The sequence below is a fragment of the Xylocopa sonorina genome, chromosome 9 (assembly GCF_050948175.1).
Source record: "Xylocopa sonorina isolate GNS202 chromosome 9, iyXylSono1_principal, whole genome shotgun sequence".
Classification (NCBI taxonomy): Eukaryota; Metazoa; Arthropoda; class Insecta; order Hymenoptera; family Apidae; genus Xylocopa; species Xylocopa sonorina.
Window position 1 is genome coordinate 4,820,151 of NC_135201.1, and position 23,901 is coordinate 4,844,051.

Below are 23,901 nucleotides of genomic sequence, written 5' to 3' on the forward strand. Positions count from 1 at the left end.
AGCGTTGCGAATTATGAGATCGCGATTGTTTGCTGAATTCATAATTATTGTTTGCTGATATTTGTTTCGCGATAAGATTAAATTGCATTTGCTATTTTAGTGTGTACTAACAGTCTGCAATTAGTTTTATAGTATTGCGATTTACATATATCGCGTGTAATTGCATCTTCTTATTTCCTGTAGAAGAAATAGTTTTTAATTGTCCAGTTTCTTCTATTTAGCGTTGCGAAAATGAATAATCGCGGTTCTCACGATAGTGTTGCGATTGATAAAAGCCCAAATCTTCCACTGATACGGTGGAAACGTCATCCTGTGCATATCAGGGTGATATTGCATCTACAAATTATTCCACTTGCGCTGTGGAAATGTGATCATGCATAGAGTTACCACAGTAGCCAAAGTGCTACATTGCACCGTGGTGACATTGCACCTATGCGGATCAGTTTTAAAATCTCTTTTATTAGCGTTGCGTACTTAAGTTATGGGTGTATAAATTAGTGTTGCGGATTAAGAAAAACGTCCTAAGGTGGTTGCTCGCGCATTGCTCTTTCATGACACACCCCGCGATTGGATTTCAGATTTTCTTTATTTAATATTTACTGAATTAGTGTTGCAAATTATGAAGAGCACCACAGTATGGTTGCTCTCGCGATTAATTTTGCTAATTTCTCTCTGCGATTGATTTTGAAGTATTCTTTGTTTCACGTATAATAATAAATTGATGATACGGAAAAGAATGAATACTTCATTCGTGATATTTAATAACGATAATAATTAGAGACGATGGATTGATTTCGTCTCTTCAATTCTCCATATCTCTACTGATCGAGCGTTTGTTAGAAAATATTACAGAATAATGTAGTTATTTTTTATGGATAGATACCCTCTGGTTTTTACAACTTTTCATTTAACATTGATTTTGTGATTGATATTGAAACATTCCATTATGTGTTTTGTGTATCAGTATGTATAAGCATTAGAATCGCAAATTACATTAGAATGCAGTTACCTCTAAAATCGAAGTTAGTGTAGATTAATAATACTTTTAAAGAAGTATTATTAAATTAGTAATATTTTACATTCGAAATAATTCTTTTCAAGTGAATCAATATTGTTTTTATTACATGTTACATACATCATTTTTACGATACTATTTCGATAAAATGATGTTTTTCCATGTCTTAATTATACTGTTTGTTCGTCAAATTTTTTACAGTATTACTAATCCATTGTATAAGTTTGTTGCAGCTTGTTCCAGAGACGACGTCCATTTAAATGAAATAATACATCAGGATGAAAAGGGAATACATCATGGAAGCATGATGATGTACATACATTAAATGATGCTACGAGGATGAAGATATGATCATAAGTATACAAAATTAATTGATATGATTAATTATTACTTATATTTTTCTATGTCATTTTTATATGTGAATGTGCGTTTCTATTCTTGGATATATATTTTTGTGAAATTTGTTAACCCACATGTTATTATTTTGCTTGTCGTATTTTTCTGTTTTAGATATTGCAGCGTTTCATGTCCTATTTATTATTTTATTGTATATGTATATATATGTATCTCTCTTTGGCTATATTTTTTGCGTAATCTATTAATCTGTGTTATGGTTCCTCGTGTTGTACATTTCTGTTCTAGATATTGCAGTGTTTCCAGTTTTATTTTAGGTGATCCAGTGTTTCCAGTGCTGTTTTAGGTGTTCCAGTGATTTTAGTTCTGTCGTTTTTTGTAGTTGCTCATATGTTGTCTCGCATCTTGTAAATTTGATCGCCTCTGTTCATCTTTGCATAATCTTCTATTATATTCTTCCTTTGTTGCTTCAGAGCTTCTTTCCTGTTGTTTGCTTTTGCAAATACTTCGAGTTCATGAATATAAAGTACTTCATGTACTGTTCTCTTCGATCTTTGCATACGTAGGATGAAACATTTTCAGACCTATTGATAGGAAGAGATCATTTCTTTTAAGTTGATGTATATTCCTAGTTAGGTTGATAGGTTTGAAATTAAAATAATTATTGGCTAGGCAGGATATTTGTTTTTCCTTTCATTTGTAACAATTCTTTTTCGCGAAAATTCTTTATGAAACTCCTTCCATTGTGCGTTTGCATACGGATCAACCATCGAACTTGTTGCAAGTATACATTGAAAGGAGGTTTTATTTAATAATATTTTGTATAAAAGGAGGGTGGATGGGACGCGGTTAGGGTGGGTCTCCATTCGCAGCAACCTCCACGTGGTGAGACCCGGGTTTTATTTATTTAATATATAATTATTAATTGCATCATATAGTGATATGATACAATTAATAACTATATTGTAAATAATTAGATGCTAATGGCTGCCATAGGTTAGTTTCGTTTAAATGGTTTTAGAATAGAACTTTGTAAACTTAATCATAGTAGATAAATTTTCCAAACGAAGTGTTTGGTAATGATTAATAACAGCATTAGCGATTTAAATTATTCGAAGACAAGTAAAGTGTTTTTAAGTAGCTTAAATTCAGGGATAGGTGTATTGGACAAACTGTTACCGAAAAAATTCCTATTACAAGAATTACAGGAATAAAATTATGTTACTATAGGGTTGCATCACTGAGTGTTGTATTCATTGTTTGTATACCATAGTGAAACCAATTAAATTGGTTAGAATATAACCTCGCATAACCTAACGTGGAAAACAACACGTGAATTTTGAGGGATAGAAAAGAAACAAGTAATAAAGGGTTTAATAGTTTTATTTGTTAGTATAAACTTGTATGGTGGATGGACGACTTGTATAGAATATAATTGAAGGAAAAATTAAAAAAGTATGACCACGAGTGAACCCATGGAGGCCGAAAAGAATCCTTATGCATATCTCGAGAGAGATGATTTCACGTCGGAAAAGTATAAAATTGAAGTGCGTGGTTTACCAAAATATTACGGAATCGGTGAATTTAAAAAGCTATTGAACGAGAAGCTAGACTTGCAGACATGTAAAGTGAAGCCACCGAAACGAAGCAGTGGGTGGCTTTACGTGTCCTTCCGAAACGAGGAAAGTCGACAGAAAGCTATAGAAAAATTAAATGGGATTTTATGGAAAAATTGTAAGCTTAGTGCTCAGGTATTTTAAATTGGTGTCATGTTAATTGATTGTAAAATACAAAAATGTGAAGTAGATTCCTTTACGAACACATAGCAGCTTTTCATAGCACTTCTTCCATTTGTAAAACATAGATTGCAAAACCTGCACCGGATCCGTTTATAAAAAGAAAACTGGAGGAACAGACTACAAACAAACGTGTAAAAGTAGACGAAGATATTCAGAATATACCTATAGAGGATAAAGTTAAATTAACTACAATTCCTCTTTGGAATATGCCTTATCCAAGTCAAGTAAGACATGCATTAATAATATGGCATGAGAACGTGTATGGAGTAGAAATTGCACAGTATATTTCTAGTTGGAGCTCAAACAACAAGAAATGACTTCAATTCTAACAACTATTTGCAAACAAATGTTGAAGGAAAGCAAAGGTGATCTTTCGGATTGGTTTAATTATCAGAAGAATAAATATCAAGGATTACCTTGCGAATTACTGCCTATTTTGAGTACAGACACGATTACAGAATATAGGAATAAGTGTGAATTTACAATTGGTAATGTTATATCAAGTCTGCTAGTCTTGTTGATAAATTCAAATAAATGTACTGTAAGCAGTATTGATTTTATCCAGGTAGAAATGATGCAGGAGACAAAGTTGTAGTAGGATTTAGATTATCTAGTTACGCAGCTGGTTCTACAGCAGTGGGGCCTATAGACAATCTTTGTCACATCCCTAAAAAAATGAAAGTTGTAGTTAAAGTAAGCATTTGAAAGGGTTCCCCACAAAATTTATTTATTCAGATTTGTCTTTTGTACTGGCAGTATTTTATAGGTATTCGAAGAGTTCGTAAAAGACTCTGAATTAAAACCTTTTCATCCAGTCGATCATAGTGGATACTGGAGGCAACTTACCGTCAGATCAACTCTTTCCTCTGATTTGATGGTAATAGTTGGAATGCATCCACAAGATTTGAGCTCTGAAAAATTGGAGGAATTGAAATCGCAATTGAAAAGCTTTTTCGAGGATGGAAAAGGTGTCGAGGCGAACGTAACGTCCTTATATTTTCAAGTAATGAAAAAAAAGTAAGATCATCTCTGGAAAGCGTTCGAAACTCGAAAAAAGTCTCGTTCGTTCGATTCAGTTGGACTTTTATTTTTACTTAGAAGTGGCAATGGAAACAATGGAGACAATTTTTATCATATCAGCGGAACAAAGTATATAGAGGAAACGTTAATGGGTATGAAATTTCGAGTGTCGCCTCAGGCGTTCTTTCAAGTGAACACGTTAGGCGCTCAAACATTATACAAAGCAGCAATTGACTTGGCCAAACCAACTATGGATACCGCGCTCCTCGATATCTGTTGCGGCACTGGAACGATCGGTCTTGTATTCTCAAAGGTATTGATGCATTCATAAAGTTAACGACAATATTATAAACGTAAACGATTCTAGCATTGTGGCGAGGTATTCGGATTAGAAATGGTAGAGGATGCCATCAAGGACGCTAAAGAAAATGTCGTTACAAACGATATATCGAATTGTGAATTTTTCGTTGGCAAAGCCGAGGATATTTTGTACCCCGTTATTCGAAGGGTCACCAAGCCTGATGTTATCGCTGTCGTAGATCCTCCGAGGGCAGGACTTCGTAAGATATCGCAATAGACGTGATTCTTATAAATGTGAAACTGAGGAAAAAAAACATGTGCGAAGACAGGCGTTTTAATTTCAGATCAGAGAGCGCTGTTGACGTTGCGCAAGGCGGCGAAATTATCGAGATTAGTATATATATCTTGTGATCCACGGGCAGCAGCAAAAAATTTGGTGGACTTAGCTAGGCCCATCTCGAAACAATACGTTGGCGAACCTTTGGTTCCGGTGAAAGCCGTTGCCGTAGATATGTTCCCATATACCAAGCACTGCGAATTAGTATTGTGTTTGGAAAGGTTGTCTGTAGCTATGAAATCACGCGATTCCACTTAGTGATATAGACATTTGTAAATTTTATTCTTGTAACGCGTTTTTTTTCTTTTTTTTTTAATAAAAATCACCTTCTCTCGTACACGATGTATAATTTGATTCAGTTACTTTATTTTATGTGACAATATTAAGACTACCAATACCAGAGCTTGTTAAATGTGTACGTCCGTTCACAAAAGTGTGTTCTCGACTTACCTTCTACGCGAAATCGATGGGAGATTCAGGATGCTCTGGATAGGATTGTCAGGGCGTGTGTCGTACATAAATAAGGGATCATTTCAGTTCTGAACCAATCGAGTGAACAGGTTGCCTCTAGATTGATGCGTTTTAAGTAAGTACGTTTAATCGATTACTAGTATGCCGATCGCTTTATAAGCCAGAGAGATGTTCCAGTTGACACTGTTTTAACATAACCGTTGATCTCGTGTAATTGCTTAAGGTACGTTAAGGGGCGACAGCGTTAAAGAGACAGACGAAATGCATCCGGCTAAAGGAATGTGGTAAAATACCGACTCGTAAGAAAAGAGAAAATCATATTTAGTCTTAGGGTCTAGTTTCTCCCGAATTTGCGATTTATTTGTTTCTCTTCTGACTGGGAAAAGCATGCGAGGAATCTCGTGGTCGAATCGGGTTTCGAAGTTGAGGTGGAGACTGGTTGCGATGGGCTTGTTATCACTTTCTCTTGAAGCACGTCACGGCGTTGAAGTAACAGCGCCAGTAGACCCGTCCTTTCGCCTGTCCGCGTCGTTGAAGATCCATCTGTGTAGGAATCAGAAGTTGGTCGATCTCGTGTATAAGCAGAAGCTTTACGTCGACGATTTACGATACAAAGATTCTACAGTTTTATCTGCATCCTTTTTTTTAAATGTAAATTTTAAATAAATCTATTTGAACAGTAATGAATTTTAGGGAATCCCTGTTCGTTTCAATCGAAACAGTGCCATAAGAAGGGTGGTCTAAGTGCATTAAGCCCTGTTACGCGGAACCAAAATGGCTAGTAATTTGTGCACCGCATGCAAAGCAAGTAGGACAACCTTGACTGCTTGCTCATCGGGCGCAGGGACGATTTGTGAGTTCCCAGGGGGCAGACGAGGTCCGGACGATCTCGTGAACGTTCTACTGGCACCCAGTTCTCCTCTGGCTTGACTGTCGACCACCTTCTGCAACGCGACCATCAGCTGGTCGAACAAGAGCGCCGCCCTCTTCGGTACCACCACCTTAAACAGAACAGTTTTGACTCGACTCACGCGACCCTCAACGGCGTGATAATTAGGCAGAGCCCGCGCGATAATTAATAGAACGATCGTTGGGTGGCGCTACGAGGATCGTAATGCACACGATCAGAAGGCGGTCCCGTTTATTATCCCGCTTCGTTTCCATCGATCTCGCGCGTCCCTTACTCCCGATATTTAATGTTCACGCCAATTAAAATTAATTAGACCGGTGGATAATTGCCGCGGAGTTTCAACGTTGAATCACAAACGGGACTCTCGCCGGATCCTCTGCCAGCGATTTCCTTTCGTATTTCTCGCTCCGCGTTTCTCAAAGTCCAAGAGGAAATGGAAACGAGGGTGTTCTTGTTTCTAAATATCGCCGCGTCCCTCTACCGTTTCGCGTAGAGTTAAGTAGGTTCTTTTTCTTTTGATAACAGCCGTCCTTGCGTAGGTATACGAATAATTTTAGATCAAGAGGAAAAAACGGATTTCGTTCTCGTCCGAGGAAATTTTTCCAACGGATCGTCTGTGATGGAAACGACGCGGGTTTTATTTTCTGTCTTTGCTGCCGAAGTGCTCTCTCAATTAATTTGACGAAACAATCCGTTGCGATCTTATAATTCCCTTGGCTGAGGCTAAATTGGTAGAAATGAATTCTGTAACGAGAACGCGAATCCATTTTTATTTCCCATCGCAGGTATTAGATCCGCCCAGTTTACTTAGCGACGTTAATTCTGTAGTTTTCTTGGATCATATACGAGGAAGAGTACTGAAAGTCAGTTTCCTATTGGAGTAGTGTGATTTGGTAGGAATAGTTGAAATTTACATCCAAACTGAAGAACAGGAACCAAACTAATCTCAATTCGAGAATAAAAGGATTCTTCTATACCTTAATTATCCATCAGAATTAAAGCAAGATATGTTTCGCCTACTTTCATAGAAGGAAGAAGTAAAATTGTTTGCAAATCAGTGGTGGTTCGTGGCTAAAATTAATGGAGATGCTGCACAGTTCCATATTGGGGGATGGATATTGAAATGTTTAAGGATTAAGTATTGTACAAGTATAAAGAAAGTACTAAAGAAAAAAAGACTGCTTATATCAAATGTTATCGATAATATCAAATGGAGATAGAGGGTGCAGCAGTTCCACAGGGCCTACATACAAACCGCCACTGTCGCAAATACAAGAAACGTTCACGGTGTATCAGTTTCAACTTGTTTTTATTATCAATATCGTAAATCGAAATTTCGAAAACCTCGATTTTTGAAATCCTTTATTGGCTCACGGAACGAGTCCAATTCGATTATTCGTAACAGGTATCAAGCGTGACGCGGGTTGTCCAATCCTGGAGGAACCGATTAGCTCTCCCAAGAAACGTCGAACCCAACCTAACGAGCTGCTTAGCAAAGGATTCGACTCGATTATCCTGTCGTTGCTCGAAGCTCTCCCTGAAAGTTAGCAACTCGACGCGGATCTAATTATCGCTTTCATTACCCGTACATCGTTCCAAATTAGTTGGCCGATTCGCTCGACCGCTACCTATATTATTTTGGCTCCACCCCCCGGTCGAGGGGCAATTACGCTTCCGACCGTCCTGAGGAGACTTTGACCGGTGACCGTTCACCAGGGTCAGGTGATGATCACCCGAGAAAAAGCAATCCTATGGAAAACGTCCGGATAATTGAACTAGAGCCCCACGACGTGACTAAAGGGTTCTCTTCTTACGATCTGAAGAAACACTCTTCCCGCTTTTACGCGGAAAAGATCGCGCGAGTATGGCAGAGAAGTAGCAGAGGGAAAGGCTGATAGAAATTGGGATAATATTTATTTTTCACGTGTTTAGAGATAGTAGTGATAACAATGGAAATTTAAAGGGATTATAATAAATTTTACTCGTTTTTTGTGTCAGTGCAAATTAGAGAATGATAGAATGATGTAATTGGTGGAGTTAGGTACGAATCTGGGTTCATTGGTCTGCAGGGTGATTCATGAATTGATTATGAAATATATTTATATTTATTTTCATGTTTAATCTGTCGTTTGTATCGTCTATAAATCTATCTTCAAAGAATTACCACCAGCAGCTCAATTACTATAATATTAATTTTTATTTCAAATAAGTGTGTATTAAATTCTATTTTTATAACAAAGACGAGTTCGTCGAAAGGCTTGAGCTTGAATTTAAAAAAGGAATCGAACAGTGATCTTCTAAAGGGCAAACTTCCACCGTAAAGCCTGCTCAGCCCAGTGTTTCGTAATCCAACGCAATCTACGTCCAGTAAAACAAACGATTACCACTCGCGTGATTACTAAACCAAAAAACCCACTGTTGACCTGGCGCAATATCTCCGACCGCCGATTGTATTCCCCGCCAGACGAAGGGAATTCGTTGGTAGCCGTCGAACTTGAATCCCTCCCGGAAAAGTAAATCGACTCGCGTTCGCCCACATATCCACGCGGCGGGGTAAACAGTGCTAAACATGGTTCTTTCCGTCGATTTCCCAAAGGATCCACGACCGTTCCTTATTTCCTCCGCAACAATTCATAGGAACCGGCGATCCCGTCTGGGATTCGACGGAACGTCCCCTAGACGTATTATTGACAAAGTTGCGTGAACGTAAGAAAAACAAAAACGATTAACCAGCCAATATTCCGGTCTATTTCCGTGGCGGCTCTCCCACGCGTGCCTCCCTCCTTGGTCCTCGCGGGACAACCGTAAACCGTGCTAACCGGCGTTGCCTTTAATCATCCGTTTCTGCGGAGGGAAGATTGGCCGCGAGGGAGGGAATCGTGACGGGGCCAGGAAGGAAACGTCGCTGATGGCGACATCGTTGACACGCGAAACGATCGAGCGGCAGTCAGAAGTAATTAAAAAAAAAATCACTGGGGTTGCTCGGGGCTGCAGAGGAACTTGGGACTGATTGAAAAAGGAAACATCGGTACGGGCGTTCTGTTAATGTTCACCCGGGAATTGGACGCCATTGAGAGATGGAGTAGGCGGAGGAAATATGTAGCTAACCTACTTTTAAGGAGATTAATAGTAAAACCTGAGAAACTTGTTACCTGGGTTGTATTGAACACTTTTCTACGGTTTTTTTCATAAAATACCGCCTGATGCCTCTGTACGTCGACACACATAAGGCCCTTCGTGTTCAATGGAATGTAATTAAAGTACAAATCGGTAATAATTTTCAGAGGAAGAAGAAGGGGTTGGCCTTTAGCCCTTTGAGTGATGAATGGTGCTTACGCGGCATTGAGCGTGTGGGTAGCTCAGATTGAATGGTTATGTGGTGGGAACTCATATATGCGTTCATATTGCTTAAAGGGTTAAAATGAATTATTGGAATGTATCGAACATCGTAGAACTTATTAAAAGAAAAAAAGAAGTTTGAATTATTAAATAATAAATGACAATCCCCAGTGTGGTTCGATAAAATGAAACCTCTCGTTAATGTCCGCCTGGCTAAAATTGTCCCACTCTTTAAATAATTCCTTTTAATTCGAATGCATCACTGTTCTGGCGGTAACATGAATTGCATAGAGGGAGGTGAATAAAAAAATCGATCATCTCCAGTACGCGCGTCTAGATGTTTTTTTTTTTAAGTATTCCCGTTTTCCAATCCAGAAAAAGGGGGATCATCTGTTGAGGGATTGAAAAGATTGAATTTCGAAAAAGGATCAAATCTAGAATTTCGATATCGTGCACAAAGGGGGGGTGGACGTGTAATTTTGGATCAAGTAAATCGTTTTCACCTTAAGTGAAGCACTAAATTTTATTCTTTCATAAGATAGCTTAATCCAAAACCAAAGTCACGCTGGACAGTTCTCCTCGTTAAAATATCGCGTCTAACATCGCGAACTACAAACGAGACGGCTCATCTATTGCGCAAAGAGACACGCAGATATCGGCGATCGAGGATTACGCGAAGTACCGTCGCTGTAAAGCAGATCAGAGCCGATCCAAAGAAGAGATACCGCGGGAACGTATCGGTAAAGTGACGCGCGTGTTAGGATTACGGGCAGCGTTAACAAAAGAGCGAGATTGATCAATCCACGACGGTAAAGGGCTGCGCGTCGGTTCTAGGCCGTTTTCAGTATATCGAGGCAGCTGTTTGCGACTCGCGCGATCGCTCCCGGAGGTAGTTTAATTAAAATCGATGCCTCCACCGTGACTTTAAAACCTGTTCTATTAGACACGCGCGCTTTTGTTCTTAACGGGAGTGAAAGCGCGACGAACGCGATTACGCTATCGTTCCCCAGCCCTTATCACTAATTTGATCGCGGACGCGTGGACGTGGCTGCCTCCTCGTTCACCGGCAATTCAGTCCTAACAGCGAGCCTATATTTTCTTCGATCGACCGTTTCGCTTGGAAATTTCACAGGATCGTTTTATCCTTAAATACCCAATTTTCACGGATCGTTTGAATAGGTCGTGTCTCTTGTTCGAGGTTGACCTTTGGATTCTTGGTAAGATCATAAATTGAATTCTTTGCTGCAGGGAAGAAAATGGAAATGTGAACCATTCGTTTTTGGTTTTCAGTTGTAATTCTTTTTAAGAGCTGTTCGATACTTGAGTTTCGTTGGTAGAACGTTTATTACCCTGGCAAGGATGCTCGCCCACCTCCGAATCGGCAGCCTCGAAGCTGTTCAGGAATCGGAAAACGCAACGCGTCAATTACGGTGCCATTCGTCGCGGCAGAATGGTTATAATTGCGACACAGCAGCGGTTGCCAGGTTCGCCCGTCGGTTTCAATGCCGGCGGGTCAAGTATTGTAATCGTTTCGCGGCAGCTCGCGTGATAATGCCGGCCGCTTTTCTTTATCGCTAATTTTAGCAGCCGCCGGACAATGCACGCGATCCGGTCGATCGCGATGACAGGGACGCGCGTACGTAATCGATTTATATCGAATCGAAGAGATGGATAGAGCGGGGCCGTTGTTTTGCGTGAACGCGGACACGACGGATGTGTACGCGTGTCCTGAATGAATTTGTTGTTCGTTCGGGAACGGCTATGGAAACGGCTAATGGAACGTACGCGGCCGTTCGGCGGATACGTGCGCGTTTATGGCGTCGCTGAATAAAAATAAGAGAGATCGGCGCGAGAGGCGCGAGAGAAATATTTGAAGAGGTCGCATGCCGGGGGTTTCGTCTAAATCATGCGCAGTTTCGTACTTTTAGGGATGCTTTCTTCTAAGAGAAGTAGAGACCAGTAAGAGACAGTCCATTGTCTATTTTTTTTTTTTTTACATTGAGGCAATCTACCCTTTGGAGCATAGGATTTCAGGGAAATGTTGCATAGAAATTTGATTGTGTTTCAAATTACACAAAATTGGTAGATTTTTGTTAACAAAGGAATCACATAATATAAAATCGTAAAGAATTTGTTGTTATAGAGTAGGACTTAGATATCATGTATGTTGGATAAAATCAAACAGATGGATGTATTATAGTAGATGTATTATAGTTTGTTATAAAAAGTAAGCTTGAAGCTAGTGCGTGTATGCAGTCATAGTCACAAGTTTAATATTTTAAATCAGATATTGAAGTCCTAAGCTGGTCTACGTTATAACACGCGTCAGGCTTGAAGGGGTTGGGACAGGTGCAACTAAAAGTACGTTGCTTGCCGGTTTCATTTCGTAGAAGAGCGTGTCGATAAGGAAACGCGTGGTGCGCGATCTCTTGCCGTTTAATTAAACATTCCTTGCAACGACGCGCGTAAACTGTCCGAGCAAGAGTTACGACTAACTGGAATTCCCGTTGGAATTTGTTTTTGCTTGTTCGAGCGGCCATTCGTGCATCGCGTCGACTGATGGCCTGTCGAGGAGCCGAGGGACGGAGATCACGGTTTTCACGGCCGAATCTCGCGATCGACTAATTGCTCAGACGCTAGCTGTTGCGCTAAAGCTTTTCTAACCCATTTGCATCAGTGGAGAGGTAGAATCCATGTTCGATAAAAAGAACGCATCAACGCTGGAACGAAAATCAGTCTAGCTAATGGAGAATTAGGGAATTACACGTCGAAACGGCGTTACTGTGAATCGACGTAAACCCAAGAGGCGTAAACCGTGGGTCTGTTGGATTCTGGACTGAACAGAGCCGAAGGAATCGAATGCAACACTTTTTCAATTCTAAAGGAAGGTGTTATTTATAAGGCACGTGGTATGTAGTCCATGTAGCGTCACGTATCGTGGCTTCTTGTTGACGATGACCGTGAACGTTGCTTTTCTCGTCACCCAAGTGCGCGTGGGAAACGGCCTACACGCAAGCGGGGCGAACTTTCCCAAGAGGGGAGGTTTGCCCTTAATCCTTTTGGGACAGTCAACCTTTAGCCTTAGAAGAAGTAACATTGGCGAGTTTCAAAGCAATGAACACTTTCATCTTGAACGTTTCATTTGTACCACCTCCTACATACGTTTTTAATATTTATTCGGATGTCCGTGGTCAGGCTCGATAGGAGAGACTTTATTTGCGGAGCATTGAAGAATTCGCTGGGAATGTGCGGCTAAATTTCAAATATTTTTTAATGGAACAGTGGCGCGCAGTCTATGGAAGCTGTGAAAGCACCGTTTCCCCTTGCACTCTTTAAAATATAAATTCAGAGTATTTACGTTCTATCCATTTTAGAATGAAAATAAACGAACTGTTTATTTCGGTCGTTTTTAGTATTAGTTTATCAATTTGATGGAAACGCAGCTCCCCTATCAGCACGTATCACCGCTCGCCACTGCAACGGAATGAGGATCTCGAACATTTTGCGCGTGTAAATTCAGTAGGCGGTTGGGATTAGATGAGTTTTTGGAAAAGAACGGCGTTTCGTATGTTTGCTTAAAAGGACGCATCGAAATAAACGAGGGAAAGCGAATTTTCAATTATCCACATAAAGTTCACGTGGGCGTATTGAATAATTCAAAACTTGTGTCTTTTTTCTGTTACTTTATCGAACCTTTTAGAGATGCATGTTTGTTGCATCATTCATCATCCAGTCGACGTAAATAACACGCTGTTGCATTTTTTGTACCTCTTTGCAAAATTTTCCAAATGCTTGGTCTTTTCTTTTCGATAACTAAAATTAGAAAAATGTGCACGAGCATTCGTCTCTCGCTCTGAGAAATTTTTGCGCACGGCTAATGAATTGGAAGGAGGCGGACGTGTTTTATCGGTTACCGATTCGTGCCTTTGTTCCGCTGATTTCTCGGGAGCGGAAATGTAATCGAGACCCGATCGAAGTGCTCTTTTTCGTGGAGCTCGTAAAAGTAACAACGAACTTGGCTAATCACTTTTCAGAAATCAGTTCGCCCGGCTCAGAAACGCCTTTGTAACGGCGTTTCGATCACTTAACGATCTGCGCCAATCCAACGTTAAATTATTTTGAATTTCACGCACAATTTGGTAGTTTTCCGGCGAGAAACGAACCGTATAATGGATTAAAGCCAATGCCTTTATCGGCATCGTCGATATACAGTATTGGCACTTTAAATTTACTCCTTCGGAAATCAAATTCATCCTTTTGCAATTTAAATTCTCTCGTTCTAGAATAAAATTTATCCTTTTCGCGGAACAAGTACTTCTACTTAAATAATTTACTTTAAGAAGCACCACGTATAAGCTAGACAGTGAGAAATGAAAAATTTCATTCAAAAAGATACGGATATCTACTTAAAAGTAATTCAATTTAATTATCAATTCAGTAAAGTCAGTATTAATTACGTAATTTATAATCGTATAATTAATGTATGTATTCGTATGAAAATTGTGTGTATGTATTAACAAGAAAACGCAAGTACATCGATCTTTCGAACAATCTAACTACCCTTAACTTTTTAACCCTTTACCCTCTTAGTCCTTTTAAATAATATGTTTAAGAAGTATTTATTTTACAAAAGGGTGTATCCCATTCGCAAAGAAGATGAATTTGATTCGCAAAAGGGTGGAATACAATCGCAAAATTTATACTTGCAACCAGACAACGAGAACAGTAAAGCGGGATAACGAAAACGTAAAAAGGAAGACCGTCCCAACGTGGCTCATCCACGGTTCTCTTCCTCCGCGCTCCTCAAATCTGCCTGCGCAGCGTCTCTTTAATTTGGAAAATAAAGAGAGGAAACGTTTAAATCGAGGGTCACGGTGTCCCCGTTTAATCTTTACGGACGATCTCGCCGAACGATCGTCTCCTTCCGCAAATGATTCGACGTCGCCGGGGCGAATCGATTTAACGATGATTAGAGCGACGTCGATGGCGCGTTTTTATTAGCCGGCACATAAAAGTATATTGTCGCGAAGTCGGCGATGACGAAAAGGCGCGTCTCGAATACGAAGCGATGACATCGCGGAAACGGCAACCTCTGGTTCCATTCCCTTCGTGCCTCTTCCCGCCCAACGTTGGTAACAACCCTCTCTTCGCGTTTCTTTATTTCAATGCTGCCTCCATCAACGTTTAACCCATTCACCGTCGATTATGAGATATCTCGTAGTCTGTGCTACCAGTTTAGATCGACTGCAATTGGTCAGGGAATAAGTTTATAGACGTTCGAATTAGGAATTATTAGAAAGTATAGCCTGTAAATGCTATTTCAGTAATGTATCTGTAAGTTAATATTAATAGATTTTGTGAAATTTCGTGTTGTTTTTTTAAATAAATGCATAGCATTCAGGATAGGACGCTTTAAATTTGCTTGGCAGTAAATGGGTTGACCCTTTGACTGCTGTTGGCGCCTGAAGGCGCTTGGAGAACTTGTGCTTGCGATATTGTAGGCGTTTGTAATACTGCAAGCGCCTAAAGGCGATTAGAAAAAGTACAGTGTGAAATACGAAGAACTGAATGATATCGTTTCAGTATTTTAATCGTTTGAATATACTTCCTCAGAAATGCACGCTTAACGAAAAGTATCACCGTTCACAGTGTACATCGCGAATGAAATCCTCTCATATGGTATTGCTGTTGCGTCTCAAAGTCTATCGTAGTCAAAGGGTTAAATAGAAATGTTTGCCAGGAATAGCAGTCGTCGCGAAATTCGAGGACGACAGCTGCTGGTCAGGGTCGAATTACGCTGCTACCACTCGACGCGACATCTTTTTTGGAGACTTCAACGCCGGCTACATCAGCGCGCGTCTTAACTGGTTCTACGACGCGGTAGTTGAAAGATGGAGTTGAAATTTGCACCGCGTTGCCCGCATGGAAATATTAAAGGGCTTTCGTCTGTTTTTTAAGAATACAAATTGTGGCTGTCTGTTAGAGGAAAACTGTCGAAACGATGCGGTTTGAATTTTACCGCGTATTTATCAGCAGGATGTGGAACACGACCTTGCTAACTTTTTAACGAAGAAGAATAGTTGGTTCAATCTCGTTAATGGAGGTACAGGTGAAACTTGTAGGACAAATCGTTGCGCAATATGGTTAGACGCGAAGGGTGCGATGAATAAAAATTTGCAGGGGTGTGCCACGTGTAAATTGGACGATATTTGACTACGTCGTGAAGATATTCGAACGTTTACTAGATTTACAATCTTTAACCCTTTACATTCGAAAGTAAAAGCAACAATTACTTTTACAGTCGCATAAATAAATTTATTTTACATATAAAGACATTTTTAAGTGTAATTATTTTTCGACTCATAATGAGTCTATAATGGAATGGGTTTAATATTGTGTATCTTCTGCTCTATATTGTCCATTTGTTAATTTTTTACTGGCCTTTTTGGAAACAAAATACTGACAAAAAGTCGATTTGAATACTAACCGAAATATGACTCGCTTCAGTAGAAATTGGTGCGTATGTATGATCAACATCCGTAAATCTAGTGTTAATGGAGTACTGCGCGAGTCGCATCCCCGTCTTCGTTCAGGCGGTCGAAAAAAGAGAGTCGAGCACGCGTTTCGATTACTCGTACCGCATTCTATTAATTATTAATTATGCTAATAGGGCCTTTCTCGTTGTGGACGATCACCGTGTGTCCGTGATGCCTCGCACGCACGAACGAACGCCAGATGACAAGCCAGCTGTCCCTTCCGTCAACGCGTCGTTCGTCGTTCATCGTTTCGGCATTGCGCCGGTCAATATTCGGTTTATCCGACTCGTTTCGAATATCTAATGACACTGTGCCGTGGCACAGCCGCCCACCAATATTATTCGAACGCACGATCGCTGGTTCTGACAAAACGAATTGGCAGGACGTTCGTTTCCAACTGGCCGTTCGAAATCTTACGCGACTGTTTATCGCGCTGTAATTCGCGTAATAGGGGACCGCGTTATACGAGCGTCCGTTGTGTACAGCGATAAAATTTCAAATTAGTTCGCGAATCTAGCACTAATTAACAGATCAGAGAGACGGAGTAATTAAGGGGCGCGAATCGCGTGCAAACAGAATCGGTTCACCGTTTTACGAGGATGCAACTAGTCGTCGGGTGGAGGATTATTAATCGAGAACGACACGAGGATCGGCGCTAAGAATGGCGCGACGGAAATTGCTGGAGGGTTTAATCGAACTGCGTTGCCTGGCCTGCCTCAGTTCCGAGGAACTGAGGGCAGGTCTTGGGGGTTGCGCGTAAATTGGAACAATTAAAGGTCGACGTTACGCGGAAAGCAGAAATTTATCACAAATGACGGAGAGTACGGAAGTGTGGCGCGAAGTAAGGGAGGATGAGTGAGAAATGGTGTTGTTAAGGGTTGGAAGAGGTGAAATTTGAGCTGTGACTGGGAAGGGACGGATCGAGTTGAGTGGGGGCTCTAAGTGGTAAAAATTTCGAAAAAAATGCTACTTGCAGGCCATCAATTTTGATACTCCGTTTTTAGATTTGTTTGTTTATTTTATGGAGGGATTTTTAAACTTTTACTGTCATTTCCGAAATCTTTTAAGTATTTTAAAATCTTGCTTATTACTTAATTCGCATTTGTGATTGTGAAGGAGAGCTTAGTAAAAATCACGGTGAAAGCTGGTGGTAAGTAAAATCTTGTAGGCAAATGAAAATTCTTCCCTCGAGTTTTCTATTGAAATGGAAATTTTCTATTGTTGACAAACATTAGTAATAGAGACTACCTTTATACCATATTATTGCTAGTAATAGTTTTTATTGTCGACACCTTTAAAGGAGCTTAATGCAAAGAACTGATATTGCTGTTTAAAAATGCAGATGTAATTAAAAAAAAGAAAAGTTGCACTCGTTGAATATTATAAAATAATTGAAGTTTTCAAATATAATAAATAAAGCTTTCGAGTGCAAAGGGAAACCACGAAACTACTGGAGAAACAAGAGAGGGTATATTGAGATCGAACAAATTCCAAATACTGTAACAGTATTAATTGTGTAGATAGAGTAGTCATTTTAGTCCGTCGAGGGAATTTTTCTAGAAATGTTGACTTGTTTCTCGGATCCCTGTCTGCCTCGAGATCCACTGTTATATCTATTTAACGCAATTCCTCCTCCACGGACAATCTATTGGACTTCACTGCTTGTCTTTCTTCGTCTCCTATTGATAATTGAATATCGATGGCCTTTTATCCGTAAAATACAGTATTCTCATTACTGCGATTCAATTAATCGAAAGAAAGGATGAAAAAAAAGAGAAGAAATTTAATTACTGGACATCCCTCTTTCGAGTTGCAGCAACATCAGCGTAATCGCGAAGACCTGCTCCTTTTTCTACGTTCACGAACTTTTAGAAGTGTTCGAGAACTTCTGGCTGATTTTTCAATGTTCGTTCCTGTCTGGAAACAGGAAATAATCAGGAAATATCGTGCGATTTTTCACGTCTCGCGTAACGTTTCTAGAAATCGACGAGCGAATATTGTTAAATTAATTTCACGTTTTAATGGAGGCTGTTTTAAGTATAAATATTGGTAATCCTTGTGTGACGCGATAAACGGGTCACAAACGATTAATAGAAACTCAACAACTTGTAACGTGGTTTCTCAAGGCGCCGCAATTTATTCTTGCCACTTAACGTGACTCGCGAAGGTGTTAAATCAATATCCTTCAGAAAAGGATAGAAAGTGAATTATCTGTACGCGTTTTGTACGCATACCTCGTTCGCACTCAGGAGAGCAATCGTTCCTTTGAACGCAAATTAACATCTGCCTGGGGAATATTTCTAAGAACTGGAGGAACGATCACGCGTGATCGATGAGAGTCTATAAAAAGGACATTTCGGCGTGTACACGTCCACTAACGAAAAATGAAACGCCATCGGTCGGATGAAGCGGCTGGCGGAACTTCCGGGTTAGCCGTCGCAGAGCAAATAGGAGTAAGACGAAGCTCGACAGCGGAGGCAGCTTTTATTTATCGTTAAATAAATAAGCTCGCGGGGAACGAGTCGACCGAATAATGGAGAAATTCGAGCTGAATCAGTTTCTCCAGGCGAAACATCGTAGCGAGAACAGGGATAAGTTACCAGTAGAATTGGATATTCTATAATGTAATTATTGGATGGAAAGTGTACACTTTGGCTCTCGAAATCGAAAGAGAGACCGGATCGATGTCAATCGAGGCGATGGATATTCCTTCGAAATAACAGTCTTACAGTCTTCTTCAAATTTGGTAATTCCCCGTATCCATTGCCATTTTTAAAACACAAGTATTTTTTTAAAACTTTCAACTATTCTCAATTTAAAAAGGATCACCAGTAAGTTAAAGAACCGACAATTTTATAATCACACTCTGTGTCCAAATTTGTCTAACTTTCAAGTTGTAAATATGAAAAATAATCATCAATAAATTAATGGAAGAGAAAGCAAGGACAGTCATAGCGTTCTCTAATGCAACTTCGAAATCGTACACAGTTTTCAATTTAGAAATAATTATCAGTGAGTTAATGAAGGAGAAAAAACGCTGAAGAGTTGTCAACGATAGAAAAATTAAAAAATTATAAAATTGTAGAAAATATCAAAGAGCAACGAAAGAGCGATGAAACGTGTCTTCGAGGGATTCAATGGAAAAGCGCAACCCTACTTGTTGATCGCGACGCGACGTCGCGTGTGTTGTAACTTCACTTTCGGATTCGTTCGAAAGAACAAACGAAACAATACATCGAACGTGCGATTTGCTGAGAATTTCGCGCAGGATTTCGCGATCGGAAAGATATCGTCGACAATAATTTGGAACGAGCCAACTGCAGGATTTCTACAATTTGTAATTCTAACTTTCAAGAAAAACACATTAGACATTTTACTTGCACAGAAAAGCTATCAAAGATATTTTCAAAAGTCATCGAATCCTTTTCAAAATCTTAAATTTAAAGAACACTAAATCGCAAACGAAGGGTTAAAACAAATCACTAGAACAGTCTCTAACAAATCAAGACTAGCCCCAAACTCTCCTCGAAAGCAACAAGAGAAGCTAAAAGTTTCCTACGAAACATTATCGAGACGATCGATCAAGATCAGCCAGCAATGTCTGAAATATTAAGAGAAATTCGACGAACCGCGCCGTTCGATTGTCCCACTCGCCCACTCCCATTCCGACGCGCTATCATCTCCCGTCGCTTTCGACGTAATTCCCCTCGCCCCCTCGCTGTTTCTATTTTTTCCCCATAACTAAACTCGCATCGAAACGTTCCTTACTCACCGGGTACTCGTCGTATTTGCCCGGATAGTCGGGGTAGTCGAGGCTCGCGGCGGCGCTCCTCTTCCCAAGAGCACGCTGCCCGATGGTACCAGCGATTATGGGCACCATCGCCACCACCATCAATGGTATCACTCCGTTGCCCATCTGTGAGTTACGCTCGTTTCGAGAGATCGCGAGGTTCCAGTAGAATCAGAGCATCAGTGGGTCCACCGCGTTCTCCGTTCCACGACCGCTGCCGCTCCTCCGTGGATCGTCGTTGGGCTGCGATCGAAGTCACGCGAGGTCCGTCGTTCACCCCGCGGTTGTATCCTCGAACCTAGCCTCGCGAGGGCTTCTGGCTGGTTAGATCGTGCGAAGGTAACAAGGATACGGCGCGCGTTACACGAAGGATCCGTCGAGTCCTGTTTTCCGAGCCCAGAAAGACGAAGGACGTTACTCGAGGACGCAATGTGACGCCTCGAGCGGCTACGCTCGCCTATATACTTTGCCGCGGCGTACGCGCGGTCCGCGCCGCGCAGGCGTCGAGAACTTACGTCCGATTCGCGAAAACGCGCGTTATCCTTATCCTCGCGACACCGACGCGCGCTTTCCATCTTCCGGGTCCCCGGCTCGCGGCGGACAATCGTCGCGAGCGGGACGGAGCCGCGGGCCTGCCGGAAATCGCGATCGATTCGCACGGTTGAACGCGTCTAGCCGTCGGTAGCTCGCGTTACGCGCCGACGGATGTTCGTCAACTTAATTAGCGACGCTCCCTACGGGGTTGGGAACTTTCGCCAATCTTCACGTCGCTTCCAGTCGGAAGGAATAGGTATGGGATGTGCGCTTTCGTATGCAGCTTCCCATTGCGCGCGGTTCCCACCCTTGGAGACAACAACACGGTTCACTGTTAGACGAATGCGGTTCAAGTTTTTAAATTACGGTTAGAGAGGCGAAGTTTGTGGTATTCTTTTGATTTTTCAGCAATTTTTATATTACTTTATCGTTCGTTTAATATGTTCCATGAATAGAGTCTTTTTTGTAAGATATTTTGTAGAAATTCCCTTAGTCACGCTTTTTAGTATTATAAGTGATATTGGAAAATGTATTCTGTAAAGTTAAAAGCAATTTTATGCTTGTTCTAAGAATTTTTATATTTAGTTATATCTTTAAAATGCTCAAAGCTTGTGCTTTTCTCAAATATAGGGCGTCTTAACGATTTTGCTGCAATCAAAGAGGAGAGTGCATATTCTCGTGTAAAAATAAAAATTGTAAGTAAAGGAGATTAACAATAAATAAAATGTCAATGAAATGTGGCATTGTTTATGACATTGTTAACTCGAAATTTGTAGTTAACACACTGGAATACCTCTCAGATTTTCAAAATTATTTCACTCAAAATCAGAAAAGAATTTCATTTGTAAATTGATGCCATAATTACTGAACATCGCGTATGTAAGATGCGTAAATTGATTACATATTCGCGTATCTGTTGACAAAGGGAGCACACCCATTAATAAACTGTAACAATAACAATGCAGATAAAATAAAATTGTAGACGGGACGAAGGAAGCGACGAGCGACATTTCGAGGAAGACAAGTCGTCAAGCAAGTTTCAATAGGAAACGATGTGCTCCGATTCTCTGAGAAGTGTCGATAAGATCCACCTTCGGAAACAGGATCGCGAAATGCTGCAATAGAACGTCGTTTCGACGCATGATTCAAAGAACAATCGAAACGGACCATTTCTCTAAAAATGTGACCACTTCCAGTCGATTAGTTTAATCGATGAGCCCCCTTATTCGAACAGAAAACAGAGCCACTTCTAAAATTCCAGTCAAACCAAACAGATTATTACCAGTCATTTCGCAGACCACAGAAAATACAGTGTTCGATTTCACAGGTTCGCATTTCAAACGTCTGCAGCCGGTTCGAACGACGCAACGTCGTGGGTCGAGCTTGCGGTCAGTCTCGTTAGGGAATAGACCGATTACAAAGTCAGAGATTAGCCGGGGAATTATAAAGTTTGCCTGCGAACTGCGAAGTTCCCCCACTCGTAACACGATCTTAATTTCTACCCTCTGGCCGAGTTCGCGTTCGGATAACAGAGTTCATTTCGCGAGTCCGACTCCCTTTTACCCCAGCTTGTCCCCGAGGCAGACGTCCCAACAGCGGACAGTGTGTCAAATCTGAAATTTTGGTGGACAAAATTAATAACTCGCGTATTTGAGGCACTATCCTGTTCGAAATCTGTGTTACGGTAAATGTAATAAGCTGATGATTGTGAAGAATGTGTTCGACAAGAACGATTTTTGTCAAATGATCGCAAACATCGAAGCGAGCAAAATCTCAACTTTTGAGACAGTCAATTTTATAACAGGCTCGATGGGTAATGGCTATTTTCGAGAAAGTAGAGTTTTAGTCATGCCATCCGCGTGGCAGTCCTAGATAGTGCACGACCTTTTCCTGTTGCCCACTTTTATAGTTTTAGTCGTTCCTCAATTCCCAATAGTAATCACCGTGTCGTAAAAAGAGATGTCCAGCGGACTTCTGATCGTGAAATATTCGAGATCAGCAAGTGGTCGCTGGAAATAATTGACCAGATAGTTGCCACCACCCTTAGATCCAAGAGCTTTGCCATGTCTTCTCTCCTACTGAAAGAGAGAACGAAGTGACCTCTAGAGGAATATTAGAATTTGAAAATCAGAAACCACCATAAGAATCAGTTTAAATAACAACCAAGCAAAATAGATAGCTAGTTCGAAATAAAGATTTCAGTCAACAACAGAGCATCAGAGGCAGATTTAGGTGCAGTATAAAAGCCTTTTTGATCGAAGGCCAAATTCTTGAACTTAGTGACTCCATTCCACCTACGCATGAGATTCTGAAAACAGTGCAACGTTCGAAATAGCGTGCAACGATTCGAGCACACGCTGTAACACGCCGTTTCCATAGCGTTCGCTCGACGGAAAATTACGCTCGCCCACTCGAGCTGCACAATTTGTCTTCGGTGATGTCCAACGGGGCGGACTCGTTACAGGGACGAAGCGAACTGCGCCTCGGCGCGAGGAATCGCAAATGCGACAGGTGGTTCGCGGTGAAGAAACGGATCCGTTCAATTAAGCGACTTCCGGTGTCACGTGCCAGCCATAATTAACGACTAATAACGCCGCGGTGGAGTACGTGGCCGACGTGAAGTTACTTGGCGAACGCCAGCCATCTTCGCCGAATTCTTTCCCTCCCTCGCGTTCTCACCCCTTTTTCGCACCTTTCTCGTATTAATTTCCCAGCCGTCGCTGCTCCACTCCCTCCTGTTTTTCTTTCATTCGCTTCCGACTCGCTGTTTACTTTTTTATAGTTGCGATCGTTTCTCCCAGTTGCCACGTAATCGTTCGGTGCGCGAGGCGTTTGGGGGGGTGAAAAAAGTTTCCTCGTTGATTTACGTCGAGCACCCTGTCTTCTGTAAGGGAAGACGAACGCATCGGCCGTGAGTAACAGTCGTAGTTCCCGCAGTGACGGCTAAACGAGCGAAAGGAAAGGTGGAAGGGCTTGAAATAATAATTGCGCGGGTCGAAGTACCGCTTCGATCGATCCTCGACGTAATTGTGTCACGTTTTCGTTTTTTTTTTTTGTTAATACTTGCACAGGTGATGATCAACGTGCACTGTCGATCGTGGAGATGTTTTGACGCGGATCTGTAATTTCTTACTTGAAAAGTTTGCGAGATACACAGAAAATTTTCACGAATTCGTCAGTACGTTAATAAAAAAAAAGCGATAAATTTCTAATTTTCGACGTTGGTCATTCTATATAGTTTACAAGGAAATTAAAGGTATTTGATCGTTCTCGAGTGACCAAATTAACGAACCCCAATAATCGCGTCGCGGCGAAAAAGATTCTCAGAACAGAACCTTAATTAAGTTCGTAACGGGAGACGCGATTCAATTAACCGCTAACGATCTCGTCGCGAAAGAAACAGTATAGGCGGGAAACGAGCCAAAGGCTGGCGTTCAGATTTTTGCTTTTGAATCGCCAGACGCGGCTGTTCTTCGTCATCCGCGGCATCGGACGC

At 41.0% G+C, this 23,901-nt stretch overlaps 2 protein-coding genes across 3 annotated transcripts; one reads left to right on the top strand and one right to left on the bottom strand.

The window, feature by feature from the left end:
- The first annotated feature begins 2,641 nt into the window (after nt 1-2,641).
- LOC143427461 (tRNA (uracil-5-)-methyltransferase homolog A) lies at nt 2,642-5,136 on the top strand. 2 transcript variants are annotated; one of them, XM_076901622.1, is made up of 8 exons: nt 2,642-3,120; nt 3,234-3,392; nt 3,461-3,656; nt 3,734-3,861; nt 3,935-4,185; nt 4,267-4,501; nt 4,556-4,748; nt 4,833-5,136. In XM_076901622.1, exons 1-8 carry the CDS (start codon nt 2,827-2,829, stop codon nt 5,081-5,083), a joined length of 1,707 nt encoding a protein of 568 aa, XP_076757737.1. In that variant the 5' UTR covers nt 2,642-2,826; the 3' UTR covers nt 5,084-5,136. The 2 variants fall into 2 exon arrangements, with proteins under 2 accessions (XP_076757737.1, XP_076757738.1); XM_076901623.1 differs by having other exon boundaries at nt 2,949-3,103.
- Nucleotides 5,121-20,055, bottom strand: LOC143427475 (uncharacterized). Its single transcript, XM_076901647.1, has 3 exons — nt 19,854-20,055; nt 6,115-6,297; nt 5,121-5,839 (listed from the first exon to the last, which is right to left on the bottom strand). Exons 1-3 carry the CDS (start codon nt 19,995-19,997, stop codon nt 5,753-5,755), a joined length of 414 nt encoding a protein of 137 aa, XP_076757762.1. The 5' UTR covers nt 19,998-20,055; the 3' UTR covers nt 5,121-5,752.
- Between the last annotated feature and the right edge of the window lie 3,846 nt (nt 20,056-23,901).

Excerpts from the sequence above, each read along its gene's own strand:
- LOC143427461 (XM_076901622.1), top strand. The coding sequence starts at position 2,827 with ATGACCACGAGTGAACCCATGGAGGCCGAAAAGAATCCTTATGCATAT. Across the intron at positions 3,393-3,460 it reads ATATGCCTTATCCAAGTCAA|TTGGAGCTCAAACAACAAGA; the intron begins GTAAGACATGCA and ends GTATATTTCTAG. Across the intron at positions 4,749-4,832 it reads TCCTCCGAGGGCAGGACTTC|ATCAGAGAGCGCTGTTGACG; the intron begins GTAAGATATCGC and ends TTTTAATTTCAG.
- LOC143427475 (XM_076901647.1), bottom strand. The coding sequence starts at position 19,997 with ATGGGCAACGGAGTGATACCATTGATGGTGGTGGCGATGGTGCCCATA. Across the intron at positions 6,298-19,853 it reads GCAAATACGACGAGTACCCG|GTGGTGGTACCGAAGAGGGC; the intron begins GTGAGTAAGGAA and ends GTTCTGTTTAAG. Across the intron at positions 5,840-6,114 it reads CCGATGAGCAAGCAGTCAAG|ATGGATCTTCAACGACGCGG; the intron begins GTTGTCCTACTT and ends ATTCCTACACAG.